At 45.5% G+C, this 19,644-nt stretch overlaps 1 protein-coding gene across 1 annotated transcript; it reads right to left on the bottom strand.

Moving 5' to 3' along the window:
- Positions 1 to 11,758: 11,758 nt before the first annotated feature.
- On the bottom strand, positions 11,759 to 17,666 carry LOC311247602 (tubulin beta-1 chain-like; the record flags this gene model as incomplete). Its single annotated transcript, XM_084337910.1, has 4 exons — positions 11,759 to 12,822; positions 14,094 to 14,204; positions 14,314 to 14,422; positions 17,610 to 17,666. The coding sequence occupies 4 exons, from the start codon at positions 17,664 to 17,666 to the stop codon at positions 11,759 to 11,761; spliced, it is 1,341 nt and encodes a 446-aa protein (XP_084194036.1).
- Positions 17,667 to 19,644: the final 1,978 nt, after the last annotated feature.

Raw genomic sequence — 19,644 nt, forward strand, 5'->3', positions numbered from 1 at the left:
TCGGGGCGCCTGCTAAGCGCGGATTGGACGTGAGGGGGATAGTGTGGTCCTCCCACACGCTACGCCCTCTCAATGAGAATCCGCGCTGCCAGGTGAAAAGAAGCGGTGATTGGCTGGACGTGTGTCGGAGGAAGCACGTGGTAGCCTCCACTCTCCCAAATGATCTGACTGTGGGGGGTAAAGCGCAGCGACCAGGAAGGGACTGGGAATTGGCATACGACTAACATTGGGATGGGAGAAAATCGGAGGAAAATGGAGGGGGAAAAAGACAAATAAAAAAAAAAAAAGGAAAGGGGGGACTGTGAGATAATTGCTAAATTCCACATAGTGATTCTCCATAATACTGCAGGAGACACACTGATACATTTCACTACACAGCACAGCCCTCCCACTTCACTCACTCTCACTGTCACACACACACACCTACACACACACACACACACACACACCCTTCCACTCACCGGCACTAGATAAGCCGGATCACATAAATTAACAAGATGCCACAAGCCGAATAAAATACGACTAGGTCATCCAGTGGTCACATAGTCCAGTCTCCATTAATCACAGATCGTTATCATAGAGACACACATGCACAAACTTACACGTAAATGTGCGTTACATGCACTCATGCACGGCGGACATACTGACTGACCAATACACACAGACACACAATGTGCACTCAGGAGAGACACCACGTACACACACTGGACTAGGGGACCAATAAAACACCCTGATAGAGAAACCACTGGACTTCACTTCACTTCTTCTTCTTCTCTGCTTGGCGGCCATTTTGTTTCCTTAAGTGACCCATTAAGGGCCAGGTGTTAGAAAGCACTAATTAGTGATAGGGATTTAAAGGCCTGCTGGCTTAGCGTCAGCGAAGCGTCGAGAAACGAAGAGGGACAAAGAGGAGTTTTCCTGGAGTTCAGGGATCCACCCAGTGCTAAGTACATCATAATCCTATCTTACACTCCACTCTGAAAAATCTCCCTTTCCCTCCCACTCTGCTATTTCTCTACTTCCTCCCTGCCACTCTTGACACCACAATGTGTCTCATATCCACAATCTGCTCCCCCAGAACAGACTCAACCCACCCACGGCAGTTTGCTAGCAACCCGGCTAATCTATCCTACCCTCCTACAGCCACTAATACACCTGTCACAGTACAGGGAGGCCTATGGAATTGTCAATCAGCAGTCAAGAAAGCTGACTTCATTACTGCCTACGCCCATAGTCAAAATCTGCAGCTTCTGGCTCTAACTGAGACCTGGATAACCCCCAATAACTCATCAACACCTGCAGCATTATCTACAAACTATAACTTCACTCACACACCTCGACCTTCCAGGCGGGGTGGAGGCACTGGCCTCATGACATCTCCTTCATGGACTACAAACGTAACACCCCTCCCAGCACTGTCACTCTCCTCTTTTGAATATCATGCAGTATCTGTCTCTAATCCTTTCAATCTCACCATTGTTACACTCTACCGCCCTCCAGGTCCGCTCGATCACTTCACAGATGAGCTGGACATGCTTCTAAGCTCCTTACCGGAAGATGGTACCCCTCTCCTTCTATTGGGCGACTTCAACCTGCCTGACTCATCTCAGTCAGTCATAGTAGTCTCCCTCCTACAATCATTTGACCTGACTCCCACTGCCATGCCTCCCACCCACAAAGCAGGCAACTCCTTGGATCTCATATTTTCCCGTAACTCCAGCATCATTAACACCACGGTAACTCCCCTACATGTATCTGACCATTCCTTCATATCCTTCTCACTAACTCTCATGCTTAACCGAAAGGTCTTCACCCCAACTCAAACCGTCTCACTCAGACGCAACCTGCCCTCCCTATCCCCCTCCACCCTCTCCTCTGACATACTATCCACTCTACCTTTGAGTGACACCTTCTCTGCTCTCTCCACAGAGATGGCAACCTCCACCCTCCTCTCAGCCCTTGCAACCTCCTTCGACAAGCTCTGTCCCCTCGTTGAGAAACCTGCCCGCCGTTCCCCACCCAGTCCATGGCTGACAGATCCAGTGAGAGAACAAAGACAGGTCCTGAGAGCAGCTGAAAGGAAGTATAGAAAGTCACGCCTCACTGCTGACATCGACACATATCACAACCTCTTGTTAACATTCTCCAAAACCATTACTAATGCCAAAGCTTCTTTCTTTCACCATAGGATCGAGGCCTCTGCCAAGAATCTTCGCAAACTGCATGCTACCATGTCCTCCCTCCTCACTCCCCCCCCACCCCCCCTCCCTCATCTTTCTCTGCCGAAGACTTTGCGATCTTCTTTGAGGAAACATCCGCAGCTCCTTCTCCCAACCCCCACCCATTCCAAATGCTGAATCGAGAACCTCATCCTTCACTCTGTCATCTTTCTCTCCCATTACAGAAGCCGAGACCCTGACACTGGTAACGTCGAACCGTCCGACTACATGCCAGCTGGACCGGCTACCTTCCCCACTCCTCCAGTCCATAGCACCAGACATCCTCCCATTCCTAACTGCAACCATCAACTCCTCACTCAACTCGGGGGTGGTCCCCACCTCCCTAAAACAAGCCAGAGTCACGCCCCTCATAAAAAAAACATCCCTGAACCCTACCGTCATAGGCAACTACCGTCCTGTCTCTCTTCTCTCCTTCCTTTCTAAAACACTTGAACGTGCTGTATCCAACCAACTTACTGCTTATCTCTTACAGAATGACCTCCTAGACCCTAATCAGTCAGGCTTCAGGACTGGTCACTCCACAGAGACAGCCCTCATTGCGGTCACAGAGGCACTTCACTTAGCAAAAGCGAAAGGCCTCTCCTCTGTCCTGATTCTCCTAGATCTATCTGCAGCCTTCGACACAGTCAACCACCAGATCCTCCTCGCGGCCCTCGCAGGAATGGGAGTGGCTGGCTCTGCGCTGACATGGTTGTCATCATACCTCAATGACCGCTCCTACCAAGTGTCATGGAGAGGGACCCTGTCGGCCACCCGCCCCCTGCGGACGGGTGTCCCCCAGGGCTCGGTTTTAGGACCCCTTCTCTTCTCCCTCTACACTAAATCACTGGGTAACATTATCACGTCTCATGGCTTCTCCTACCACTGTTATGCCGACGATACTCAACTCTTCCTCTCCTTCCCTCCCTCAGATATCCACGTCTCTGAGCGGATCTCGGCCTGTCTGTCCGACATCTCCGCCTGGATGACGACCAACCACCTCAAACTGAACCTAAGCAAAACAGAATTGCTCCACCTGCCGGCCAAATCCTCCCCCCTGACCGACCTTTCCATCACAGTCGAGAATGCAGCTGTGACCGCGTCCCCGACCGCCAAGAACCTTGGTGTTGTCCTCGACGACCAGTTGAACTTCTCTGCTCACATCGCAGCGACAACCAGAACCTGCCGATTCCTCCTGAGCAACGTCAGAAGGATACGCCCCTTCCTGACAAAAGAAGCCACCCAACTCCTCGTCCAATCAACAGTCATCTCCCGCCTCGACTACTGCAACGCACTGCTCGCTGGCCTCCCGGCCACTGCCACTAAGCCTCTTCAACTCATTCAGAACGCAGCGGCCCGCCTGATCTCAAACCTACCGAAGTCGGCCCATGTCACCCCACTTCTTAGGGACCTGCACTGGCTCCCCATTGCTGCACGAATCCGCTTCAAGGCCCTTGACCTAGCATACCGTGCGGCAAAGGGAACTGCTCCCGCCTACCTCCGGTCAATGGTCTCTAACTACACACCCTCAAGACCCCTACGCTCTGCATCTTCTGGCCGCCTCAGACCTACTCCTATCCAAGCTCCGGGAGGGTCATCAAAGAGAAGTCGCCTATTCTCAGTCCTTGCCCCACAATGGTGGAATGAACTACCCACCCCAGTTAGGACAGCCGAAACACGTCCAATCTTTCGCCGTCGACTAAAGACTCACTTCTTCAACCATTATCTGAATTAAAAAAAAAAAAAAAAAAAAAAAAAAATCTAACCCTAACTAACCATACTGTCATGCACTTGTCCTAATAAACTAACCTACACTGTAGCACTCAACACTTTGATGAACATTGTTACTCAGCTGATAGAGTTGTGCTCTTCCTGATGGCTTGTCGTACAGAACTTGTAAGTTGCTTTGGATAAAAGCGTCAGCTAAATGACTAAATGTAAATGCAAATGTAAATATACTCAACCGGCCGGTTGTAACAATCTTTAGATTTCAATTGTACCTTGCTAATTTACTTTTATGTTAAACTGTTTATAATAAATACCTTCAAAATTGTTTCATCTCTTATATTTTTAAGTATCGTTTACAACTTTCACGTTTGAATCTAAAACGTGACATTACCCAGCGGTTCGTCGTGTCTTTAGCTAGTGCACTTAACCAGGCTGTGTGGCCTAATACGTCGCCCACACCCGAGGAGTCCTAGGCGGAGAACCGTTGGACATGTACACAGGAGAATCGGCGTCGGCGATTGCAGAACCATTACTGGTTGGATTATATTGATTTGGAACGTGGTACCCGGAGAAGAGCATTGTTGATTTCCACTATCGTTTGGGATTCAACCTCGTGAGGATTACAACTCGGGCCTGCCTCGTGGACGGGGCTGGCTAGCTGTCATCAATGCTGTCGGGCATTTGGATTACAATTATTGCTTTTGCTGCTGATCAAGGGGGACCGACTCCTGTACCTGGAGTCTCTTTATTCCTCATTGAATCAGTACCCGAACATTCCTCTACCCTCCAGGCATTACACCCCCGGAGGGAACCCATTGTCTCCAGTCGGTACCAGTGTTGTCCTATATAATTGCTACTATACGACAGGTGGTGTCAACTTAGACCCATCGTAGGATTCCTGCTATTCTTAGTGACTCATGCTCTTGACTGACTTTACGTATATTCTTCGCCATACAAGCGCGACCCTAATTCTCATTCTGTAACCTAACGTTGCCTAATAATAATAAATTACCCTCAAATACTATTTCTGTGTCAATGCCGTGTTCTTGTGGGTGTTCACCATCTATATTTGATGTACTGTCTGGCCAGTAATTAAAGTACATAACTAGCAGTGGTTTAATCTATCACAATCTTTAATACAGTCAGGGTTGTGTAACCCCTCAGTTACAATTACCATTGGCTTTCTTGTACTGTCAATCAGATTGATATCTAACACGTGTGACTTTGCCGACTAATCCATCCTACCCACCACCCAATATCATCATGTCCTACTTCCCCAAAGGCGAAACAGAGATTAGATATTATACAGTTATTAGTGGATTACAAGATCTCAGCCCAGGGGCGGTTCTAGCATCAGACCTTTAGGGGGGCTCAGCCCCTAGAGCAGTAGCATAATTTCACTAAATGCCATGTCCAGGCAAGGGAGGGTGCGGGTGCGGGGGCGGGCCGGTAAAGGGGGGGTCCCCCCCCTTGGTGGATATTTTTTTGTTAAATCAGTTGTGCAATAGTCAATTTTGGTGAGTTGTTTCTATATAATTCACTTATGACATTTAGGTAACATTAATGAACAACTACAGTATTAAGGAGACAACTACAGTATGTAAGTAGTAAACCTATTATTATTATTATTATTATTATTATTATTTATTCCAGTCGATCATAATGATCATGATCATATTACGGAGCGCTCACTGCGTTCGAGAGAGAGAGAGGGAGAGAAAGAGAGGGAGAGAGAGAGAGATAGAGAGGGAGAGAGAGACTCACATTTTTGTGACATTACACACACTTCTGCAGTCCCTCCCGCCGTCCCTCTCTCTCTCTCTCACTCTCTCTCTCTCTCCCTCTCTCTCCCTCCCTCTCCTCGCTAGTTCTCTGTCTGTCAAACCCCGTGTGAGGAAGTGTCGGGTTACACTATGCCTACGTCCCCGACACACACGCAGTCAAGTTTGTGTATGTGTGTGTCCCCGACGAGGGAGAGATGGCGCACACACATTACACACACTTCAGCAGTCCCTCCCGCCGTCCCTCTCTCTCTCTCTCTCTCTCTCTCTCTCTCTCTCTCTCTCTCTCTCTCTCTCTCTCTCTCTCTCTCTCTCTCTCTCTCTCTCTCTCTCTCTCTCTCTCTCTCTCTCTCGCTCGTTCTCTGCCTGTGAAAACCCGTTTGAGGACGTGTCGGGTTACACTGCACTACAACCATAGAGGGGGCGTTACTGCAGATCAATGCTATGTCGACGTCACAGAAACCGTCAAATCAGAACAGTTTAGTTGAGTGAGGGAAGATCTCGTGAACTCGAGACTAGACGGATGAGTCAATATGGTAATTAGAGACACAGACCCATTGATACTAACCTGTATTACTATAAAACCATGCTAAACACAGAAAAAGGGCATTTATAATGCATGTCCCCTTTAAATCAACTTTCCAGCCTCCTGTCAACTGTCAAATGATGCCAACTGTCAACCTGAATTAACATTCAGTATTCAATATGGTCTGATATTAACATTCAGTATTCAATATTGTCTGATTCAATATTAACATTCAGTATACAAGTAGAACAGCTAGCTAGCCGTTGTGGACACTCACCTTTCCACAGCAAAACGGTAGGCAAGGCTTCAATCTATGTTGTTTAGTCTATCTGTTGAGTACTTGTTCAGTACTGTTCAAAGATGCACAATGAGATCTTATTCTTCTTCTTCTTCTTCTTCTTCTTCTTATTTGAATTTCTGGCAGTGTAGACGCATCGTGGCGTATTACTGCCCTCCGCAATTCTTTTTATGGGCTCTTCTTCTTCTTCTTCTTCTTCTTCTTCTTTTTCTTCTTCTTCTTCTTCTTCTTCTTCTTCTTCTTCTTCTTCTTCTTCTTCTTCTTCTTCTTCTTCTTCTTCTTCTTCTTCTTCTTCTTCTTCTTCTTCTTCTACTGGACCCCGTCATCAACTACATTGTCCATTGGAGTGCAGCTAATGCTGCTACTTCCTGTCTGAGCCCCCCTCCGCGAGACCCTCCTTGCCCCCTGCGATCTTATTCTGGGCTGCTCTGTCCCTCTCAGCCCCCTCAGCCAATTCGCTCCACACCTCCTCCCAGTCCAGACCTTCCAATCCCAGATGTTGAACCGCTATCCTAACAATCATCTTCACCATCGCTGTTTTACCCTTAGCCTCTGCCATACCAGTAACTACCCCTGCCACGAAGGCCACAATACCTAATTTCTCTTCCCTTCCCCTCTCTCTTTCCACCTGCTCTACCCTCTCTGCCAAATGCCCTCCTTCAACCCCCTGCACCCTTTCTTGGCTGCCCTGTCCTACCCTGCTAACCGCCTCAGCATACGACAACTTACCCTCCCTTCTCACTCTCCGATCCGCGACCTCCTTCTTCATCACCTCACACCCCCTAAACGCTACACTATGCTCCCCACCACAACTACAGCACATCGGCTTCACTCCCTCTCCACACTTCCCATATTCATGTTCCCCGCCACACCTAGCGCACCTCAGCCCCTTCCTACACGTGGTAGCTATATGGCCAAACTCCTGGCACCTATAGCACCTAAGAGGATTCTGAACAAATTCCCTAACCCTATACATCCTACGCCCTACAAACACCTCCCTAGGAACAACCCCACCCTCAAACTTAATCACTACCGTTTCCGTCACTGCCCTCTCTGCTCCCCTCCTCATCCTTTCTGCACTCTTAACTATGCCATTACGCCCGTCCTCCTTTAGCTTTTCCACCAGCTGCTCTACGCTAACCTCGACCGGTACCCCAGCTATCACCCCCTTACATCCCCCCTCCCCTACTCTTGCCACCCTACTTATACCCACCCCACCAATGCTCCCCATCTTCCTAGCCCTCTCCACCTGCCCCTCACTACCACACCCTACGGCCAGATTCCCATCCCACAAAACTCTTGCGTACTTTACCTCACCTAATTGCTCGGCAATGAGTTTGGGCAACTCGAGCCTACCTACTTTCCCCACTCCCCTCTCCCCCTCAAGCCTGACCACTATATGAATCACTTCCTCTTTTGCCACATAATTTCCAGCACCCTCTCCTCCCGGCCCACTTGAGCTATCGTCCCTCACTTTCTTCCTCTTCCCCCCTTCTTCCCCACTCTCCTCCCCCCTACTCTCCACGTCACCACCCAACCCCTTACCCTTGCCCTGGCTACTCTCACCCCCATCGCTGTCGTTCCTCTCCGTCTGTTTCTTCCTCTTCTTCACCACCGTTACCCACCCCTCTTTCTCAATCTCTTCTTTCTCACTCTCCTCCCCACTATACTCCATTCTGTCACCACCCGACTCTTTCCCTTTGCCATTCTTACCCCTATCGCTATCTTCCTCGCCCTTCTCACACCATTTACTTCCATCACCATCCTCCCAATACCCTGGACAGCCTCTCACAGGCCGGGGCCACCAATCGCGAGGTCTTCTCTGTTCCCGATCCTTCATAACTACTCTGTTCGCCTCCCACCACCGACTACTACTCCCACCCATGTCTTCTCTCCACAGTTCCGACGGACGCAGACGCCGCCACTCTGCGCACCTCTCAAAATCCATCTTCTTTATTGTTGAATATATATAGAACACAAATGTTCTAGAATGTTTGATTATCGCATCATACTGTGACATCACAAATGTTCTAGAATATTCTATTATGAAATCATACTGTGACATCACAACGGAACATGTTTGAGTTTCATTTGAATAATATAAATAATATGTATGGTAAGGCTGTCCGCGAAGCCTGTTTTGGGGATTCAAACTTCGTCAGGGCTCTTTGAACGGACGATCGAACCTTCGTTTTTAATTAAAAAAATTTAATTAAAATAAAATAATTTTATATATATATATTTTTTTTTTATATCCTCAAACTAAATCCTCAATTTGAATAAAGTGATTCAAACTTCGTCAGGGTTTTTCGAACGGACATTCGAACCTTTGTTTTTAATTAAAGAATTAAAATTAAAAAAAAATGTCTCATTTTTTTTGTATAAATTCATTTTTTTCCGTTTTTTTATATCCTTAAACTAAATCCTCAATCTGAATAAAGTGATTAATGTGATTAAATTAGTATTTTTTTTTTATTAAATCAAGTTTCCAGCCCCCTGTCAACTGTCAAATGATGTCAACTGTCAACCTGAATTAACATTCAGTATTCAATATTGTCTGATTCAATATTAACATTCAGTATTCAAGTAGAACAGCTAGCTAGCCGTTGTGGACGCCTATTCTTTAATCCCAGCCGAAGAGTGCTGCCAAGTGCTTCTGCGTTGTGGGAGTGGCGCCGGCCGCCGGGCCAAGGCAGGGGGGGGACGCGTGAATATTTTCGGCAACCAACTTGTGTTTAGCGTTTCTCTGATTGGCCACTACGCCCATGTGAACGCTGCAGCGCGAGAGAGCTGCAGCGCGGAAATAGGCTGTCTATTGCCTCGCGCTGCAGCGCGGAAATAGGCTGTCTATTGCCATTCTCTAAGACAAACTCTAATCTTAACCAGCTCCTTAACAGCGCCTAAACTTAACCCTTCTAACCATAACCAACTCCGAAACAATGCCTAACCTTAACCTTAACCATAACCAACTCCAAAAGAATGCCTAACCTTAACCTTAACCATAACCAACTCCGAAAGGATATTGCCATTCTCTAAGACAAACTCTAACCTTAACCAGCTCCTTAACAGCACCTAAACTTAACCCTTCTAACCATAACCAACTCCGAAACAATGCCTAACCTTAACCTTAACCAACTCCGAAACAATGCTTAAAGTTAACATGCCTAAACTTAACCGGCGAAACCGGCATGTTAGGGCGAGGCGGGGATCAGGAGTGTGTGTATTGAAGTACGTGGTCAGCAAATATTGCAATTCAATCATTTGTTAGGGATACAGTAGCTTAGGGCAAGTAGGCGTTATGAGAGTGAGGTAGGGGGATGTGAATATACCGAAGTCAGGATAGAAATTATACGGATTTGGAATGAGTAATTTTTTATTTTGTAAGACGAACGGAAGACGATTGCAGAACGGCGAGGATGCTGGATGATAGGTTTGAATGTGGCATCACGGAAGCTATATCCTGCATTAGGCTTAAGGGATCTAATATTAAAGTCATGCTTGAAGACACGTGCCACAGGAGTTGGGCGCCCGCGGAAATTGGACTGGAATTGCGTTGCTAGGGAACAGATTGGACCCAAGTACATTTTCTGTCAGCTATTGATATTAGCAAATAGGACTCCCTAAAAACTTGGTATCTCATCTGCAGTGGTGGAGGAAGTACTTTAAGTATTAGAATAAATACCCAGATAAAATGGTACTCCGGTAAAAGTCCTCCATGGAATATTCTACATAAGTAAAGGTTGAGACGTTTTTGACATTGAAGTATCAAAAGTAAAAGTAAATACATAATTTGTGTATTCAGTGGTCTGAAGCATTCATTCTTCATCCATCGACTTGTAAAGGTTGTGTTAAAGTGTCACATGGTCGTTATGCTGGCTGATTATTTGACTAGCTTCAAATTTTGCCTTGTTTTCTATGCAAAGTAACTAGTGACCGATGGGTTTGGATAAATAGAAAAGGACAATATTTCCTTTGACAAAAGTACAAAGTTCCCTAAAATGTAAATACTGAAGTAAAGCACCTGGAAATTGTACTTAAGTACAGATGGGTTACTTTAGACCACCGCTTACTGTAAACCCACCCTACCTTAACCTCATTGGATACGGTGCATGACGCCCAAATAAAATTGAATTAGCAAACTGACACAGGAAATAAATTCAGGTCCCCTTTAAGCTGAAAGTGTAGACTGGGCGATCAGAGCTGTGTGAGGAACATGTCACCTAGTCAAAGTCACATGACCCTATGCCAGACCAGAGGAATACCCATATCAGATGAACATCATTTCATGCAATACATTTACTTTGTTTTGGTAAATTTGCCCTGATCTGGCCTTAGGGATACATTGCTACCTAGGGCAGATCTCAAAATGTGAAGTTAATGTTCTTTACTAGTCTTGTGACTTAACACCTAACAAAGTTGTCATTTAGCAGTGGTGGATTATTTGGCCATCAAGGGAAATAATAAGTGCACTAATCTGGTTCAAAAGCAAATCCCCCATGTTATGAATCATACAACTAGCACATGATTTGGCATTAGGTTGCCATGGACTGGATTCCTTTTGTGAAAAAGCACCATCTTCCACACAAGCCGAGTATATCACACTTCACTTGTCAAATTTTATAATAAAATCATTTGAGACCTTGCATTTCAGTCATTTGTGTCAAGAATCAGTGAATTGAAGACCAGATAATCAATCACTAGTTTACACCAAGACCAAGATTAAGCAAAAGGAACTTTATTATTATTACATATAAAAAAAAAATCTGGTAGCTGTATAGTGGAACTTCACCCACCCATCAATCTATCTGTAAAAAATAAGAATAATTCTGGTAGCTATATAGTGGAACTCGTTGAACTACACCCACCCATCAATCTATCTGTAAAAAAAAAAAATCTGGTAGCTGTATAGGGGAACTCTTTGAACTACACCCACCCATCAATCTATATTTAATATATAGTGGAACTCTTTGAACTACACCCACCCATCAATTATCTTTAATATATAGTGGAACTATTTGAACTACACCCACCCATCAATCTATCTGTAATAGATAGTGGAACTCTTTGAACTACACTCATCAACAGACAAGAGAAGAGCCAGCAAAAAGGTGACAAAACATAAGGACAGATGATGGAAACACACTGGAAAGGTCATCTGACAGGTCAGTGAATTACACAGCTTGGTAGAGGCACCATTACACCCAATTTAAGCTAAATCCTCCTCCTCTGCCTCCTCGTCGAACTCTCCCTCCTCCTCTGCGGTGGCGTCCTGGTACTGCTGGTACTCCGACACCAGGTCGTTCATGTTGCTCTCCGCCTCAGTGAACTCCATCTCATCCATGCCCTCTCCGGTATACCAATGGAGGAAGGCCTTGCGCCTGAACATGGCGGTGAACTGCTCAGAGATGCGCTTGAACAGCTCCTGGATGGCCGTGCTGTTGCCGATGAAGGTGGCCGCCATCTTGAGGCCACGGGGAGGGATGTCGCAGACGGCGGTCTTCACGTTGTTGGGGATCCACTCAACAAAGTAGCTGCTGTTCTTATTCTGTATATTCAGCATCTGCTCGTCGACCTCCTTCATGGACATGCGGCCGCGGAAAATGGTCGCCACGGTGAGGTAGCGTCCGTGACGGGGGTCGCAGGCGGCCATCATGTTCTTGGCGTCGAACATCTGCTGGGTGAGCTCTGGGACCGTCAGGGATCTGTACTGCTGGCTGCCCCTGGCGGTGAGTGGGGCGAACCCGGGCATGAAGAAGTGCAGCCGGGGGAACGGGACCATGTTGACGGCCAGCTTGCGCAGGTCGGCGTTGAGCTGTCCGGGGAACCTGAGGCAGGTGGTGACACCGCTCATGGTGGCCGACACCAGGTGGTTGAGGTCGCCGTATGAGGGGGTTGTAAGTTTGAGGGTGCGGAAGCAAATGTCGTACAAGGCCTCGTTGTCAATGCAGAAGGTCTCGTCTGTGTTTTCTACGAGCTGGTGGACCGACAGCGTAGCATTGTAAGGCTCAACGACTACGTCCGACACTTTGGGCGACGGCACCACGCTGAAAGTGTTCATGATGCGGTCTGGATATTCTTCACGGATCTTGCTGATGAGCAGGGTGCCCATGCCGGAGCCCGTGCCGCCGCCCAGGGAGTGCGCGAGCTGGAAGCCCTGCAGGCAGTCGCAGTTCTCCGCCTCCTTCCTCACCACGTCCATCACAGAGTCCACCAGCTCCGCTCCTTCCGTGTAGTGGCCCTTCGCCCAGTTGTTACCTGCACCGCTCTGGCCTGCAAACAACAACAACACATCAGCACTAATCTCACAGGACCAGTGGTGGAACATAGTTTATTTACATTTACCAGGTAAAAAAAGTAGAAATACCCAGATGAAAACCTCAGGTCTTAAAATTCACAATTCTACCTTGGTAAGAGAAAGAAAGTGATATTGAATCATCATCATCTTCGTTTTATGTCCCTATTTTCCCACTACAGTGAAGTTGGACGGACGATGACTCCACGCCACTGGAGTCATTATTTTTGGTTTGTAGCTAGTTTTATACCTCGGATGCCCTTCCTTACAGGTGTCGGTGAGGACCTAGCCATTGCGTATTCCTACACACAAGGCAGTGCGGTTTTCTTTCAGGGTTCTCCCCTTAGCCTTTGCGTATCCCTATGCACACACACAAGGCAGTGCGGCCCCTGTATCCCTAGGTAGGGAGGCTAGAGAGGGTACCAACAGTTGCCCAAGGTGAACCCTCAGACTAGTGGAGGGAAGGAGTTGTCTTAATTCTCCATTCTAGTTCGGCTTCAGCTAGAACTAGCCACTGAATATAAAGTATTTCTTTATTAAGTATAAAAATGTAATGTGTATATATTCTAGTTTTTATGTGTGGTCCAGTTATGGTTGCTCCCATCAATGTCCTCTTGAAGTTTGACAAGACTTAAAATGTGAATCAGCTTCATCTACCCATGACACGTCTCGCATGACAAATTCTATTTCTTCAAAGTAACTGATAAATATTTCCATTGAAATGTAGTACAGTAGAAGTACAAAGTTCCCTCAAAAATATACCTTGGTACAGTGCTTTTGAGTAAAAATACGTTACACCATTGCACAGGACATGTGGCAACATTAAATGTAACATGTCTGGCTGTGTGACGTCAACTTGTCAGCATGAACAGTACCAGGATAGCTTAGCACAATAGCTTAGACATTGCTTTTGGGATTTGGCACAAACTCATTTAATATTTACAAATTATACAATAAGGACTATGGCCATACAGCATTATTCAATATACACAACTATATTAAAACTACTAGCCACATCGTTACTAGGGAAACTACTATAACAAGTTGACCCTTGATGCTGCTGTCTGACGTCAGTTGGAACAGGAAGTGAAGAAGTCACTGGCTCAAGTTAAATCAAATTAAACCTGTAGCTACATCAGGCACAAACAATGGAGCGCCACTTAGTGGCCAAACATGGCACTGCAACTAAATAACACAAATACAATCACATTGTGTCTGTCACACAATCTATGACAATTTCATTACCTACCGAACACAAAGTTGTCTGGTCTGAAGATCTGGCCGAAGGGACCGGATCTCACTGAGTCCATAGTCCCTGGCTCTAGGTCGACAAGCACAGCACGGGGCACGTATTTACCACCTAGGGGAAAGAGAGGGGAGAGCAAGTCAGAAAAACACAACAGCAATTGAACTCGGCTAAATGGAATGTCATCATCATCCAATTAGGAATTCCCAAAATTAAAAGTTACCCGATGCTTCATTGTAGTAGACATTGATCCTGTCCAACTGCAGGTCACTGTCTCCGCAGTATGTGCCCGTTGGGTCAATGCCGTGTTCATCACTAATCACCTCCCAGAACTGAAAGAGATAAGTCATTGAATTAGGTAAGCATTAAGCAATAATATACAAGCAATGGCAAAAACCCTATTATTCTTCCAAGCCCAGGGGATCAACTACTTCCATGTTTACGTAATATGTTACATTTTTCAAAATTTAGAACACATGTCGTCATCATTAGTAGACTGTCTGTCACTGGCGCAGAAATGTAAAAATCTCCCTCCGTGCAGCACTGGGTGCACGTGCGGGAACTGCTGGCTGAAATCCATAAACGACCATTTTGAAATGTGAAATGTGCTGACATCATTGACTAACCGCCCACACCCGAGGCGCGGCGCGCGCTCAATGAATTCCATAAAGAGCAGGCCGTTGAACATTAATTATGAAAGAAAAACATCACAATAATGTTTTAACTGTGACGAGTAACCCTTTAATCGCCGTTGACGCTGAAACGCGTCATTCCCCGCCATGCTTATTCTGCCGATGACGCTGGACAGTGTCTTTGATATCAATATTTCAAAAATCTGTGATCGAAATCATATTTCTCCCCCGGAGACATTATATGTACTGGTGAGCCCCTGTCAACTCTCTAACGGTTCAAGAGCGCCATCTGGTGGCCGATCGGCAGATCGCCCAGGGAAGAAACAGGGAAGTGGAAGCTGGTGCTCATTTCAATTTGGTCCGATCACTCGCTATAGGTCCCGGGACTCGAGCTCGACACAATGGATATCGATCCGTTGCCAATAACTCGATAAACAACATGATTTGGATGTATATACTATTATACAACCTGGAAATGGATCAGCTATTTCTCTATCCCATAATAGAAATAATTCTGTTCCACGCTCATCTCCCAACGGCGAGAGGAAGCTACGGTGAGTTTCAGCGTTATTTTGTAATGTCTTCTATACTAACTGCTCCAATGATCATATCACCCACACTAGATGAATGATATAACGTTGACCACGGAATTATAAACGACCCCCCGCCCATCCGGTCAACATCAGATTCTAAAAGTACTTGCAGTTGAATTTTTTTATCTTGCGCCGATTGCTATCAAACTGTATACAATCATCAATATAATGCATTTAGGGCTATAAATCACGTTCTGGAGAAAGCTGCAGAAAATGATAAAAACATACTTATACTTTAGACCGTATTTTAGTATGAATATGTGAATGAAAAAGTATAACGTTGCTACACCCTGAACAATAGATATAGGACTTTGAATGGGCCATGGTAATGTCAATTTAGCAATACAATTAAAAAGGTTATAGCCCTGCAAAGAAGGGGAACTTCTCCATGTTAAATAGGGCTGGCGAGCGATGGTAAATTATGAATTTAACCCCGGCGATCAAAGGGTTAAGGTCGTTGGGAGTTTTGTTACAACTGCAATACTTTAATTAAAACAATGGCATCGAGTTGTCCCCAGGACGCGTGAATATTAAAGGCAACCAACTTGTGTTCGGCTTTTCTCTGATTGGCCGCGCCCCCCCGCCCCCACGCGCAGACAAGCGGCAGTCGTCCCACGTCCCAAATGAAATCCAAGGAGCAAGCGAGCGGCAGCGCGGGCAACCAACTTGTGTACCAACGCACTTGTGTTGGGCTGCTGTTCCAACCAACTTGTGTTCAGCTGCGGTAGCAGTGGAGCGCTATGAAATGCGCTGAACTAGAAAGCGTAACGTTATTATGTTTCGCGTTTTTAACGACCAACTACCAGATTCACTCGTGTATAAACAATGCCCATACAGTTATGAAATGCGCTGAACTAGAAAGCGTAACGTTATTATGTTTCGCGTTCCATTGATTAACGCCATTACCTGCTGTGCTGTAGGAAGCAGAGGTACGGTAAGTTACAGTAGGTGTAGGTTACATGTTTAATCAAAGCCCATACAATTTTTTAGATGAATGATTGTGGATATAATATAGAAAACACATCATTATGATATTGTCAGATGGCGCAAAATACAATGGTGAGTGAGAAATATATCTCCAGCGATAAAACCCAGTGCTCTATGTCTCTATGATACACAGCGTGGATGGGCTTTCAGAGGGAGAGGCATGACTTCGCGACAGCCATATTAGACACTCACTGTACATCAGTGTGGAACTGTAACGTTATATGTTATTTCGCCCGTGGAGGCTGCTGAGCCTGAAGCGCCAGCGGGGCGACGCGGTGGTTTATCCCCGGCTTCCGTGCGCCGCCCGCGGCTTGACTCGGTTCAGCTCCAGCAGCAGCAGCGGCCGTTCCTCCGTTGTAGAAGCCCTTCAATGACAGCGCTCTCATATTTTGCGAATGCATTAACTATATCTTAAATTATGGCTATGTGTCTAATATGGCTGTCGCTTATCAATGACTTCGCGACAGCCATATTAGACACATCGCCATAATTTAAGATATAGTTTATGCATTCGCAAATATGAGAGCTCTGTCATTGAAGTGGGTGGTGGCAGCATTACTAACAGTAGCGATTTTTATTGTTTTGTCATGACCAAACATAATCCCAACATAGATAGGAGGTGTACTGTATGTCAAATGTCGGTCATGTGGTGGAAGAGTTTAGTACAGTCACACAACAGAACACCGCTGGTTCGACCAGCGCTTCTGCCGCGTCTCTCTTGCCGCAAGGGCGTGTGCTAGTGGATTGATTGATTGGCCGTGAGGCCAATCAGAGAAACGCTGAACGAAAAGCTGAACACAAGTTGGTTGCCTTTAATATTCACGCCCCCAGGACTAACGTTAAACCTACTTCTTTTTTTGCGCATTGCAGTGGGCCAAATGTATAGTAACGTTAAATCAAGCTTATTCATGTAAAAAATATACGTCTTCATTTAGTAATCCAAAACATATGGGCCAAATATACTTCATAATTTACATAATCTGGATAGTTTTGAGAAAAAATGTCAACCGTCGTCACAAAAGAAATTTCAACCGTCGTCACAAATAATGTTGCAAAAATGGCTAAATGAAATGATGCGAAGTGATTTGACAAACATCACCACAATATCAATGTGCAACAACAATATAATTGAAAACAGATGACAATTATTTGACATGAAGAAGGCCAGCTCATACACAAGTGACATTGGTAACGGCAGGGTGTGGTACTGTGGTTACAGACACGCACACAAAGCACCGGGCTCTGAACTAACCGTCGACCGAGGATTCTGCTTTATCTTAGATATTAAACACAGACTATTTACTAACCTTGGCTCCAATCTGGTTTCCACACTGACCGGCTTGGAGATGGACAATTTCCCTCATTTTGTCTGGAGGTAGAAGAACAAGTCTTATCACAACAAGGGAAGACGAGTTGAGAGCATCGGCGTATTTAGACCACTATCAGTGGGGCATGTGCCCCACTGTTGATCATCTGTGCCCCACTGATCAGTGATCAAATAATTATTATAATATTTTTTACTTCGCTTTGAAATATTATAGTGAAATATTTTGCACTGTTGTCGCATTTATCTTGTTGAAATCCTCCAACAGGCTCTTTTTTGTAAGTTGACTGGTGCAGTAGTATTTGGTAACCATAGATCTATATTTTGCCTGAAACTGGTGTTCAAATCAAAATCATGTGTTCTAGTCTTATAGAAACAGTCAAAGTGGAAAGATTGGCAATCAAATATAGTTTAAACCTGATTTGACTAGGGTGACTTAGCCTGGTGCTCACAACAGGAGGTAGCCTCTTCAACTCATTCAAAATGCAGCGGCCCGCCTGATCTCAAACCTACCGAAGTCGGCCCATGTCACCCCACTTCTTAGGGACCTGCACTGGCTCCCCATTGCTGCACGTATCCGCTTCAAGGCCCTCGACCTAGCATACCGTGCGGCAAAGGGAACCGCTCCCGCCTACCTCCGGTCAATGGTCTCTAACTACACACCCTCAAGACCCCTACGCTCTGCATCTTCTGGCCGCCTCAGATCTACTCCTATCCAAGCTCCCGGAGGGTCATCAAAGAGAAGCCGCCTATTCTCAGTCCTTGCCCCACAATGGTGGAATGAACTACCCATCCCAGTTAGGACAGCCGAATCCCGTCCAATCTTTCGCCGTCGACTAAAGACTCACTTCTTCAACCATTATCTGAAATGATAAAAAAAAAGAAAAAAAAAAATCTAACCCCGACTAACCTTACACTTGTCCTAATAAACTAACCTACACTGTAACACGCAACACTTTGATGAACATTGTTACTCAGCTGATAGAGTTATACCCTTCTTGCTGTCTTGTCGCACAGAACTTGTAAGTCGCTTTGGATAAAAGCGTCAGCTAAATGACTAAATGTAAATGTAAATGTAGATTTGCATACAACTGTTGGAATGTGAAGAGACAACAGGTTTCCTTACACAGGATCTTGTTTATACAGGATGTGGGCCGAGCAGCTAAAACAATGGCATGACTACATCACAGGAAGCCGTTATCTCATGCCCCAAGGCCTGACAGGCGGCCAGGTCATCTGGTGTGATTACTACATGTTGAGACAGATGTAGGGGAGGAGCAAAGCGTCACCATTCTCAGTAACATCAAGTACATTTTCAAATGTCTGTTTCTATACCTAAATTAGCTTAAAATGAACTGCAAATGATCCTGTTATATTGTGGTAACAATTCTGAATCTAATGATATAAAATATGCAATGTTTATGAATAAGAATCACAGAGTTTGAAATTAAGCCACTTCTGAAAACTACATTGGAAAATACTAAAAGTGCTGAATAATAACTGTATGAAATAGATATTGATGTAAGTTAAAATAATATGATTAGGAAATTATGGAAGTGGGCTTAATGATAAAACTACTGTGATTCTCATTTAGCATCAAGAGAAACTATTCAAAAATGATATCTCTGTGTTTATGAAATCAATCTCAATTTGAATATATATATCTTGGGTTTAATAACCAAAGTATTATGTTAGTTAGACGGGATCTATTCTTTGATTGGAAAACAAAGGAGACAGCTGGTGGGCCCCAGGGGAAGGGCCACCTCTTTTTCAAATACTCTGTGAAGGCTCGCGATTGGGTGGAAATCCTATGAGTGAGGTCACTTGGTGACATCACGCCCAGGGTTTCTGGCTCATGGATAAAATGGGAAGGTGGAGAGACACTAAAAACGGAACAACACAGGACGACACCCACCTTTTCACACAGAGGACGGCGCGGGCAGAGGAGAACACATGGAAAAGAGCTTTTGGAGGGAGAAAATACTTTCTTTGTTTGTCAGCCAGACAGCAAAGAACAT

Source organism: Notolepis coatsorum, assembly GCF_963971535.1.
Source record: "Notolepis coatsorum genome assembly, chromosome: 2".
In the NCBI taxonomy this organism is placed as follows: domain Eukaryota; kingdom Metazoa; phylum Chordata; class Actinopteri; order Aulopiformes; family Paralepididae; genus Notolepis; species Notolepis coatsorum.